This window comes from Trachurus trachurus (genome assembly GCF_905171665.1).
Source record: "Trachurus trachurus genome assembly, chromosome: 13".
Lineage (NCBI taxonomy): Eukaryota > Metazoa > Chordata > Actinopteri > Carangiformes > Carangidae > Trachurus > Trachurus trachurus.
Window position 1 is genome coordinate 7,430,182 of NC_139892.1, and position 12,337 is coordinate 7,442,518.

The following is a 12,337-nucleotide window of genomic DNA, read 5'->3' on the forward strand; positions in this document are numbered from 1 at the left end:
CATGATTTTTAAAGATTTTAAATGAGCTGTGAGTTGGAGAAATGTTTGTTAACCCTCTCCTTGTGGTCCTCGTCGTCCTCCAGGACACAACGCATGTGCCGACCAGCCCTGCAGCCTGCTCTGTCTGCCGCAGCCGGGCCACCGCCACACCTGCGTGTGTCCGGACGGCGCTCCGACCGTGGCCATGCCCAACGGGGAGCTGCAGTGCCAGTGTCCGAGCGGCTACCAGCTGCACAACAGCACCTGCGTCAAGATGGGTGAGACGGACACAACGCTGCAGGGTCACAGTGACGACGATGATGATGATGATTATTATTATTATTAAAGGAGAATTACGGCCATTTTTGACCCCTAAATCGTTGGGGGGAACAAAAAACGCGACTAAAATTGATGCAGGCAAACCAGAGTTACACCATGGCTACCCGGCGCTAGGGATAGCGACAACGCTAACCCATGGGGGCAATTCTTTCAACCACAACAAACACTCAGAAAACAATCAAATATCTATGGTACATGACTGGAATCCTTAGAGACACCACTGAACTCATAAAGTGTACAGTAGAAACAGTATAAACTTTGTGTTTTTGCATGTAGTCATCACCTCAGACAGCCGTTAACTCTGAAACATCCTGGAAAGACATTACTATCCGATCGCAGAGCGCCTGCTCTCCCCGCCACAGAAACAAACACTTTTTCCTTGTTGATGATTTCTTTACAAAAATAAACGGTTGGAGATGTTTTGGACATTATACTGCATTGCTCCACTGTTTATTTTTGTAAAGAAATCATCACAACAAGGAAAAAGTGTTTGTTTCTGTGGCGGGGAGAGCAGGCGCTCTGCGATCGGATAGTAAGGCTATCTGAGGTGAGTGACTACTAGGGCTGGGACGATATGCTTTTCTCCCGATTTGAGTCTTCTACGATTTTTTGGATGCCGATTCGATTTAAATTGCGATTCTACGATATTGCCGATTTTCTAGATTTTTAGTCTGCATTTTTAACACGAGTGATTGTCTACAGACTATTCCAGGAACCGTATTTCCCCCAAAAATACACATCACATGTAAGTCAGTTTTTAAGATTTATTCAGCAGCAATATATATGTTTACTCTCTTTTCAAAAGCCTGGACTGCATAAAAGAGGCAAAAATAAAAGAGTGTAGAAAAAACAGGCTTCTGAAACCTTTCTGACAAAATGAGATATAGACTGAGGTAAACTGCTACATTTTAACATTTATCTGCACACAAATACTGTAGGAGCCTATAGATTAACATACTCCATTATAAAGTGAACTTAAACCCTTTTCAAAACCTGGACTCTCTATATGTAAAAAAAAAAAAAAAAAAAAAAAAGGCTAACAAATGCACATTGCACATTATATAAAAAAAAGAAATTGATTTTTGAAAAAAAAAAAAATCGATTTAAAAATCGTCCAAAAAAATATCGCGAGACTTAGGTAAATCGATTTTTTCTCCCACCCCTAGTGACTACATGCAAAAACACAAAGTTTATACTGTTTATACTGTACACTATATGAGTTCAGTGGTGTCTCTAAAGATTCCAGTCATGTACCAGAGATATTTGATTGGTTTTAGTCGCGTATTTTGCTTCCCCCAACACTGGGTGACCATCAGGACAATGATTTAGGGGTAAAAAATGACCGGAATTCTCCTTTAAGGTGATGATGATGATGATGATGATGATGAGAGCTTACATGTGACCCCCTCCGTCTCCTCCAATCAGAGCACAGCTGCTTGCCGAACCAGTACCGCTGCTCCAACGGCCGCTGCATCAGCAGCATCTGGAAATGTGACAGCGACAACGACTGTGGAGACATGAGCGACGAGCAGGAGTGTCGTACGTCTGCAGCACTGTCACTGTATACATCATGTGTAACACGTCTGTTTGTTTGTTTATTTATTTATTTATTTGTCTGTTTTTGTTTGTGTCCTGTAGCCACGACGACCTGCGACCCGTCCAACCAGTTCCGCTGCGTGGCGTCGGGCTCCTGTATCCCTCTGGCCTTCAAGTGCGACCACGAGGACGACTGTGGAGACAACAGTGATGAAGAGCATTGTGGTGAGAGCTGCTGCTGCTGCTGCTGCTGCTGTTGTTCTTGTTGTTTATTCTCTGTGTCGCTGTAAAACTCATGTTAGGCTGTGAGTGTGGATGGTTCACGGCTCTAATGAAGCTCATTGTGGGTTTTTTTAGAGCTAATAAGCAGAAAATGAACAGAATAGAAAAATAAACCATTATTTAAAGGGACAATGAGGAGTTTCTCCATCGGCAGAACGACAATAAAAAAGTCTCACGTTAATGTGGATGAATCTCCGCTACCCACACTTGTTAATGGGTCCATTTTCGATAAATATATTGTTTTGTCTCTATCGTTATTTTGTTATTATTATTAGTGGTGGAGATGCTGGGCGAGCCGACCAGCGTTTCCTTACTTTGAGTTTTGTGGCGAGTCATGAGAATATCGCCGCCGAATTGCCGTTTATGGTCGAACTACGACGGCATGTGATCGTCTTCGAACCTCTGACTTTAATTCTTGATGAATGAAAACATGAGTCTGTCTTGCCCCGGTCAAAGAATTTCACGGTGTGAAAACGTAGTGTGAAAACGCTTCGCTTTTCCAAAACTCCTCGTTGTCCCTTTAAGTTTTTTTTTGCATGAAGATGCTTATAATAATGTATTTTAATGAATTATTTATAAGCTGGATTGAAGCTGTGTTGTAACAGTTGGACGTGTGTAATTAATTTAACTTTCAGGTTGAAGGGTTCAGCAGCTCTCTCAATAATCTGTATCTTTAAGATTTCACTTCCTGTCTGATACAATAATTCTCAAAGATGTCTGATTTAGCTGGAACAAGATCAAACAGATAAGAGTTAAAATTGTCTAATTGTTAATTAGTTTATAATAGAATAAAAACAACAGAAATGATCATTAGTTATGGTTGTACAGAGAATGAGAGTGGCCCCAGATCGGAGCCCTGTGGAACTCCTCAGATCAGTTTATCGGATATTTATTTGATTTTAGATGAGATATTTTAATATTTCATGTGTAAAATGTAAAAAACAATCAAATTTACCGTATTAGCTCTTGAAATGTAAAAATATAAACAGGTATTAGGGTTAAACAAAGTTAATGTGATAACTCATTAATGCAAATTCCTTTTATCAATGCTTTTTTTCTCCGTCTCTGTTGAACTTTGTTCCATTACAAAGCAACAAATTTGTTCAGTTTTTAAATATAATACTTAATCAAAAGATGACTAAAAGATGTGCTATCAATCATGATTTAATATTGTAATTGGTTATAAATTTATATTGTATTGTAGCTTATTCAAGATTCCCAAAGATCTTTGTGTGGGCTTAATCAGTTTAGTTTAGTTTCATAGTGACAACACAATTTAATAAAGTTTTCCAAACTTTGGAGCTCAATTTTAGTTTTGTTGTTGTTTCTCTGTTCGTCAGAGTCTCACCAGTGCGGCCCGGGTGAGTTCACCTGTGCTCGGGGAGTTTGTATCCGGGAGGCGTGGAGGTGCGATGGAGACAACGACTGCAGAGATTGGTCGGACGAAGCCAACTGCACGGGTGAGCGACCGTCCGCACGGCGCCTGCTGCTGGAAATAAAATAAAATAAAATAAAGCAGGTGATGACGAGACGTTAACCTGAGCTGTGTTTGTCCCCAGTGGGCCACCATACCTGCGAGGCCAGCAGCTTCCAGTGTCACACCGGCCACTGTATCCCTCAGCGCTGGATGTGCGACGGAGACGACGACTGTCAGGACGACTCGGACGAAGACCCTCGATACTGTGGTGAGTTCACAGACATCCTGTAAATCTCAGGGAATAAATGTGATGCGTGAAGAGTTGGTAGCTGAAACTAATTCAAACTCGTATAGTATATGAGCTCAAGTTTCTAATGTTAATCTTTTGAGTTTCGGTTTCTTAAACTTGAACATTTGTCTTGGTCTCCAGAGGGAACTCGCTGTAAAGGTTTCCTCTGCTCCAACGACACCTGTTTACCAGCCACCGTCCACTGCAACGGCATCCAGGAGTGTCCGGACGGAGCCGACGAACACAACTGTGGTGAGTGAGACACACACACACACACACAGACACACTAGAACTGAACAGAAAATTCCATTTGCATTAATTTTGATATCTGTTAATTAAGTTACTCTACGATGTTGTATTAGGGCCACATTATAACTTTTTTTTTTTTCACATACTACAAGAATAAAGTCATAATATTACGAGAAAAAATACCTAATTTTATGAGAACAAAGTTATAATTTTACGAAAATAACGTGGCAATTTTATGAATGTAAAGTCGAAAATTTAGGGGAAAAAGTGACAAAGTCATAAATTAATATTTTCTCAATGTGCCCTAATACTCTGTCTTAACTAGTAACTTAATTAACATATATCAAAATTGATGCAAATTGAATTGAAAACTGTGACTTTTTTCTTAAAGTTTGTGAGAAACAAATTTCTGTTGTAGTAACTCTAAATAATGTATCAAATAAATAATTCACAGATACAACGTAAGTTTGTGATGTCAACATTCAGTCTGTATGAAAATATAAAGCTATACGGTGTGTTAACATGTTTGTTTTGTTTGTTTGCCCCTCAGACCCTCTGTGCACTCGTTACATGGAGTTCGTCTGTAAGAACCGAGCTCAGTGTCTGTTCCAGTCTCTGGTCTGTGACGGGATCAAACACTGCGAGGACGGATCGGACGAGGACGCCGAGTACGCAGGATGTGGTGAGACTTCTAACTCAGAAAGCCTCCTGCTGGGACACTGTTGCCTAGGGAGGAGGAGGAGGAGGAGGAGGAGGAGGAGGAGGAGGAGGAGGAGGAGGAGGAGGAGGAAGAGCAGCAGATAAAATCTAAAACCTCCGTCCTCAGCCTGTCTGACCCAGTGCGGTACGGTGGCCCTGAGGGCTCAACTCGACAACAACAAATCAGCTTCATCAGTTTAACGACAAGTGTTTCCATGGAGACAAAGCTTGGTGTGTTTTTCTGAAGCTGCAGTGAGTTGAGCCCTCAGGGCCACCGTAGTTTCATTCGTTTATCTACTGAACCAAATGATGAAGGATCCTAAAGTAAAAGGATTTACTCTCATATAAATTATGTTTGTTTTTTTGTTTTTTTGCCGGTGAATTCCCTTTTTTGTTTTTTGATACTGAAAATAAAAATGAGTTTTAACGTCTCTCTGTGTTTTTTTTCCAGCCACGCCGTCTGAGTTTGGTAAAGTGTGTGACAGCTACACCTTCCAATGCGCCAACGGAGTGTGTGTGAGTCTGGAGTGGAAGTGCGACGGTATGGACGACTGTGGGGATTATTCTGACGAGGCCAACTGTGGTGAGGAGGAGGAAGGGGGGCGGAGCTACAGCACGAATATTTAATTAGAATAATGATGTAATGCATGAGTGAGGAGGTTCACTGTCTCTGTCTCCATCTCCGTCCTGCAGCTGCTCCGACCGAACTCCCCGGCTGCTCCAGGTATTTCCAGTACGAGTGCAAGAACGGTCGCTGCATCCCGACCTGGTGGAAATGTGACGGAGAGAACGACTGTGGAGACTGGTCGGACGAGGCCCAGTGCACCGGTACAACAAGCTCATAATATTCATTTATTATTAATTATTATCAACAAGAACAGATTTAACACGAGTCTATAGACAGACACAATCTGATCCGATTTAATTTGATACATATATTATAAAGTAAAATGTACAAACCAAACTATTACTAATAACTTTAAAGCTCCATGTTCTATTCTTCATATTTAAAGGGATAGTTCAACATTTTGGCAAATTGGCCCATTGGCATGATCAGGGACAGGGACAGTTTTTCATCAAGCAGTCTCTGAATTTCCTATTGTCCACCAGAGCGTTTTGGAGTTGTTGGATTGTGTATTTGATGAGTTTGATGAGAGAAACCAAGAAATCCCATGAGCCTCCGTAGTGTAGCTGAGCAGCTCACGGCTCTGCTCCACCGCTCTAAAAATAGCTTTCACCGATAATTAAAGGTAACGAAACCTACTGCTATGACTATAGGCAAGGCAAGGCAATATTATTTGTATAGCCCGTTCTTACAAACAGTTTGTCTCAAAGGGCTTTACATGTCATCGCAACAACATCCTCTGTCCTTAGACCCTCACATCGACTGAGGAAAAACTTCATGGAAAACCCTTTTAACAGGGAAAAATAGGAGAAACCTCAGGGTGAGCAACAGAGGAGGGATCCCTCACCCAGGACGGGCAGACGTGCAATAGATGTTGAAACAGTAGGGATTATGGCACTGGGCCAGTTTGCCAAAATGTTGAACTATCCCTTTAATCTCTCCATGTATTCACATTGGAGCTGTCACAGTTAGTATAATAAAGTTACATTAGAAAGCAGCATTTGTCGTATATACATACAGTATATACTCTTTATATTTATATAGGTAACTAACAAAACACTTTAGTTTAGTTTGATCATTCAGATAAATTATAAAGTAAAAGTAAAAAATAAACTTAAACATTATAAAAAACAATTCCAGCTATAAACTTTATATTTTACTCTGAGTGTTTCTTTTAATTTTCCGTTTCTCTCTGTTGTTGTGTTTCCTCTCTCCTCCTGCAGGGGGCGTGACTCCTCACACCGTGGCCCCCGGCCCCTCCACCTGCGCCCCCAACCGCTTCCACTGCGGCTCCGGCGCCTGCATCATCAACACCTGGGTGTGCGACGGCTACGCCGACTGTCCGGACGGCAGCGACGAGCTTGGATGTCCCACAGGTCGGAACCGGTTCTTAGACTCAGATTCTTTATCTGTCGTTTCTACATGTTAGAAACATAGAGAAGGAAAAGTGTTTCTCAGTGAGATAAAAAGATAAAAGACAACCAACCCATCCGTATCTGCTCAAAACTCACCTTTTAAAATTAGATTTTAATATATAATTTGGTGTTTTTTATACAGTTTTATTGCTGTTTTTAATTTTATTTCATTCTGACTTTGCTTTATTTTATGATTTTTAATGTGTAAAGTGTCTTTGAGTATTTGAAAAGCTCTTATAGTATAAATAAAATGTATTATTATTATTATTTTTATAATAATAAATAACCTAAGAACCAACATTAGGAAATAAAAGGCAAGGCAGCTTTATTTATACAGCACATTTCAAACCAAGGGGCAACTCAATGTGCTTTACATGAAAATAAAACATTTACCAATAAGAACCAGAAAAGGAAAAAAAACAAACAAACAAAACTGCATAAAAACATATTTTATTTTAATTCAAAACATTTTTTTTTATTAAAATAAAGCCCAAAATAGTAAAATTTGGAAACATCAAAGCAGAAGTAAGCGATCCGGTCGTTTTTCTGGCTTCTTGTCAGCCGATGGAGTTAGCAGCCCCCGCCCTCGTCATGGATCTATTGGTCCTCGTCCCTAAGTCACCACATTCACGCGCATCCCTTGGCTGCACACACAGAGAGGACCGTCCCTTTATGCCGTTCTCTCTCCTCATTGGATAAAGGTTGTAGGATACAAGGAAATAAAATAAAAGTTTTCTCCTCAGCTTACAGCAGAGCAGAGTGACTGACAGACCCGTGTTTCAGACCAAACACTCTATATAAGTGATTGCTGTCAGAAGATAGAACTATTCAAGACTTATATTAACACAAATATTCCGCTTACTTCTGCTTTAAACATACAGTTAAAAGCAAGACAAAAGAATAAAGAAAGTACAGGAGGGAAAAAAAAGATACATACAGTATATAAAGCATTAAATATGAGTTGAACAAAATGTTCCTGAGTTTATAATTAATAATAATGATGAAAACTGACTATTATGTATTTGTTTTTACAGATTTTAATCAAACAGAGAAAACGGAAAACAAAAAATCAAATGAATGAATAACGTCAGTAACATCCTCCTCTTCTCCTTCTTCTTCTGCTGTTGTTTCTGTGCAGTGGTCAACGTGACGATGGCGCCGGCCCCCACCCCGGCGCCCCCCGCCCCCCCCTCGCCCGGCCGCTGCGGTCGGGGTCAGTTCCTGTGCCGCCGCCCGCCGCGCTGCATCCCCGACTGGCAGCGCTGCGACGGACAGACGCACTGCCAGGACGGATCGGACGAGGCGCACTGCCGTGAGTCACACACACACAGACATTAGGGCTGGGCCAAAAAATCGATTTTTATATTAATCGCAATTTTTTTCTGGCAACTTTTAAAAATCGATTGTCATACCAGAATCGATTTTTTATTTTTTTTTTTGTAATTTTTTTATTTTTTTGGGACGACCAATCTTTATTGTACGATCATGTATTCTGTGCCATTACACTCGACAAAGTCAAACCGGCCTGTTGTGTTCGTTTGTTCGTTCACAGATGTATCTATGTGAACAAACGAACACAACAGACAAAGTGATGTGATGTGTGTATTGTTTTTTGTAAATATGACTTATGATGTATTATCAAGTGTTTGGTTCAACCTGCTCTTGTTTAAGGACAGAAAATCACAATAATTGGTAAAATCGAATCGCAATACTTGTTTAATCAGAATCGCAATTTAAATCGAATCGGGACCCAAAAACCGTTAGAGAATCGAATCAGCACAGAAGCATATCGGCCCAGCCCTAACAGACATACACATACCTACCTACAGCAGCAGCCAACAGTATAATAACCCCCTCTCCCCCCTCCCCCCTCAGCCACGCGCGGGCCTCTGTTCTGTGTGAACGGGACGCGCTGCTCCGACGGCGAGGCCTGCGTCCTGGACGGAGAGAGATGTGACGGCTTCCTGGACTGTTCAGACCACAGCGACGAGGACAACTGCACCTGTAGGTCCAGCACCGCGTCCGTGTGTGTGTGTCTGTGTGTGTGTGTGTGATCCAGACCATCTCTGAAAGTGTCTGGGTCCTCAATAGGGGTGGGAACCTTTACCGGTACACAACAACGGTACCTGTTTTCAGTACTTTTTGTGTTTATGTGTGGTAATTAAAGTTATTTTGTCTATAAAAAATAGTCAAAATTCAGAATGGGAAATTAATTTCGAATAATCATTCAATGAAAAAAAAAAGATTGAATAGTTCATGAGACTATCTTGTCTGGAAAAAAATGTAAATGTTTTCTTTTTACTGAGGCGGAAGGAGAAACATGGAGAGACTCCTACAGCCTCAGAAAGTTCTGTGTGAAACTCTGTAAATAAAAAAACAAATGAAACTGAGGCGCAGCACAAATTTAAGGTGCAGACTTTGAAGAGAATTGGTCGGTACCCATCCCTAGTCCTGAATGTTCAGTAACAGATGACAACACTGTCTGGTCTGAACTGGTCCCAGTCAGACTCAGTGAGTCCGAACTAGTCCAAACAGGTCTGAAATGGTTCTGATATGTCTGATCTGGTCTGAGTAGGTCTCAGTGGGTCTGGACTGGGTCCATATTCAGGATCCTGTGGACAGAGGCTTCTCATCTGACGGTGGTTTCATCACAGTGCAGCGCTGCCACCTACTGGTTGTTGTGTGGTAGTCAGGAGAAGGGCCACTGTTAAATCTCCTGTTTGTTCTGGTGAATCTGCATTTTATTAAAGTAGAAGAGAAAGTCTGGACCGAGTCAGAGCTGTGAAAATTAATTTGTCAGAGTTTGGTTTGAGCGCAGGTTATTCTGTTGGAATAAAGACATGATGGTGTTGTCTTTACTTCAAATGAAGTGGAAATGACTTCTGTTGTTGTGTTTTATTTCATTAGTTTGTAATCTCTCTCCTCAGTGGACTCCCTGGCCTACAAGGTCCAGAACCTCCAGTGGACCCCGGACATCCTGGGCGCCATCACTCTGACCTGGTCGCGTCCCAAGAACCTCCCCGTGGACTCCTGCTACTTCCTGGTTTACTACAGGTCACTTCCCGTCTGTGCTCCGTGTGTCTGTGTGTGTGCATAGATATAAACACGTAGGCTAGATGCCGCCTCTGACGCTGCTGTCCATTGGAACGATGCGTCAACGCGGCCGCCATCTTGGGCAGGGTGAAGCCGTGTCTAAATACTGCATTAGTCAACACACTGTAAAAACTCTAAATCTTTCCAAGAATATTTGTCTTATTTCTTGTCAAAATGTCTCGTTTCTAGTCAAAACTAATCTCTTTCAACTTAAAATAAGACTCATCACCTAAAAATGAACTTGTTTTTAGGAAATTTTCTCTTGAAATAATCAGAAAAATCTGCCAGTCAAAGTAAGTTTTTCGTGTTTGTAATAAGAACTTGCTCCACTATCAGATTTTTCTACTAATTTCAAGTGAAAATATGCTTGAAAGAAGTAAAAAGAGTCTAAAAACAAGCTACTTTTTTATGTGATTAGTCTTATTTTAAAGCAGAAGTAAGTGATATATTTGTGTTAATATAAGTCTTAAATAGTTATATCTTCCGACAGCAATCACTTACATAGAGTGTTTGGACTGAAACACGGGTCTCTCAGTCACTCTGCTCTGCTCTGAGCCGAAGAGAAAACATTTATCGTATCCTACAGTTTTTATCCAATGAGGAGAGAGAACGGCATGCAGGGCTGTGTGTGCAGCCAAGGGACGCCGTGAATGTGGTGACGTAGGGACGAGGACTGTTATGGTGCGTTCAAGGAAACTCGTATTTTTCCGACCGTGAAGTGGTACCAGTTCGATCTGGTACGAGTTCACCGGTCGGAAGTTACGAGTGGCCGTTATAGTGACTTTCACCGGTAAAACAGGTCGGAAAAACACGAGTGGGTTGCCTGGAACGCTACAAAGTCGTAAGTTGTGACTTGAAGCTGTAATTTACGATTTCAAAAGCCTGCCTGGAACGCAGCATTAGCGAAAACGACCGGACCACTTACTTCTGCTTTAAATCGCCATAACTCACTGAATATTCAACCGATTTTCAAGCCGTTTAGTTTATTATAAATGTCAAACATATATTTACGATACAACATAGATTGATATATATATATATATATTTTTTTTTTTACCATACATACACTGAAATTTGTTCTACAAGGGTCTTACTGCTTGTCAGACGTATATATGTCTATGGTCAGAAAGCCCTGCCCAAGATGGCGGCCGTGTTGACGCGTCTGACAAGCCTGAATCTACATGTATATATCTTTTTTTTTCATGTATATATTTTTGGGGTCTTTTTCACCTTTTAATGGATAGGAAACTACGTGTATATGTCTGTGCGTGCGTGCGTCTCTGACCTCCGACCTCCGTCCTCAGGCTGGTGGGGACTCAGTCCTGGTCGTCCATGGATACCCACAGCAACAAGACGAGCTACAAGCTGACGGTGCTGCAGCCCGACGCCACCTACCAGGTCAAGGTGCTGACGCAGTGTCTCAGCAAACTGCACAAGAGTAACGAGGTCATCACGGTGCGCACGCCGGAGGGAGGTGGGTCACATGACCAGCACGCCATCGCCACAGCAACCCCGTTACTGTTATATAGCTGCACTTTTTAACCCCCCCTTATTTTGCTCCATGTTTAAATTATCACTTTATTTCTGCACAGTATTCAGGGTGTATTCACACCTGCAGTGTTAGTGCGCACTAAATCTGGTGCGCACTAAATTTGGTCCAGTTTGGGTCAGTGTGAAAGCACATCGCACTCTAATGCGCACCAAAACTAGTGCGGCCTGAGGAGGTGGTCTCGGTTCGGCTCCAGCCGAACTCTGGTGCGTACTAGTTTAGGTGTGAAAGCAACCGCACTCTGGTGCGAGCCAACTGCCAGGCGAACTCAACAAGTTTGAGCTAAAAGGGCTCCCGTAGTCACTGACAACGGGTTAACGCAGCGGGGAGACCACCCGGTGCTCCGGTGCTGCGGAGCTCTGTCCCCACAAACGAAGCAGCAGCAGCGGGGCAGCCGGTCGGTGTGTGTCCGCTGAGTCCGCTCAGGTCGGCGGGTCCGTCCCTCGGGTCCGCGGAGCAGCTGATTACCGAGCAGCGGAGGTCCGTGTTTAACGTTTAACCGGGAACTAACGGGACCGAGCTGGGTGAACGCAACCGGAAACCAGCCGGAAGTACCAAACAGAGTTATACATGCAAACAATATAGAAATAAATGACCAGAGCTACTAACAACCGGCCCTAATGGAGTCTCCATCATGAAAGTTTTATCAATCAGCGCTTCCAGATTCCAACCGGTAGTCATGGAGACGTGACGTTCTCCAAGTTTGGTCCCGAGTGACAAAAAGCAGGTGTGAACGCAACCGCACTAACTGAAAAATGAAACAATGTATCATTTATATTTGGTGCGCACCAGGGTGCGCACTAAACAGGTGTGAATACAAACTAAAACCTTTATTAGTTTGTAAAAAGTTGCTCTGATTCAGATT

At 42.2% G+C, this 12,337-nt stretch overlaps 1 protein-coding gene across 1 annotated transcript in view; it reads left to right on the forward strand.

Annotated features, from left to right (window-relative positions):
* Positions 1 to 12,337, forward strand: part of sorl1 (sortilin-related receptor, L(DLR class) A repeats containing) — a 99,730-nt gene that overhangs the window by 73,002 nt on the left and 14,391 nt on the right. Inside the window, exons 22-35 of the mRNA XM_083985037.1 lie at positions 84 to 257; positions 1,744 to 1,857; positions 1,957 to 2,079; positions 3,477 to 3,596; positions 3,696 to 3,821; positions 3,984 to 4,094; positions 4,642 to 4,773; positions 5,242 to 5,373; positions 5,484 to 5,618; positions 6,639 to 6,791; positions 7,969 to 8,142; positions 8,706 to 8,834; positions 9,758 to 9,884; positions 11,228 to 11,397. Of these exons, the coding sequence (XP_083841163.1) occupies positions 84 to 257; positions 1,744 to 1,857; positions 1,957 to 2,079; positions 3,477 to 3,596; positions 3,696 to 3,821; positions 3,984 to 4,094; positions 4,642 to 4,773; positions 5,242 to 5,373; positions 5,484 to 5,618; positions 6,639 to 6,791; positions 7,969 to 8,142; positions 8,706 to 8,834; positions 9,758 to 9,884; positions 11,228 to 11,397 (1,920 nt within the window). The remainder of the gene's footprint in view (positions 1 to 83; positions 258 to 1,743; positions 1,858 to 1,956; positions 2,080 to 3,476; positions 3,597 to 3,695; positions 3,822 to 3,983; positions 4,095 to 4,641; positions 4,774 to 5,241; positions 5,374 to 5,483; positions 5,619 to 6,638; positions 6,792 to 7,968; positions 8,143 to 8,705; positions 8,835 to 9,757; positions 9,885 to 11,227; positions 11,398 to 12,337) is intronic.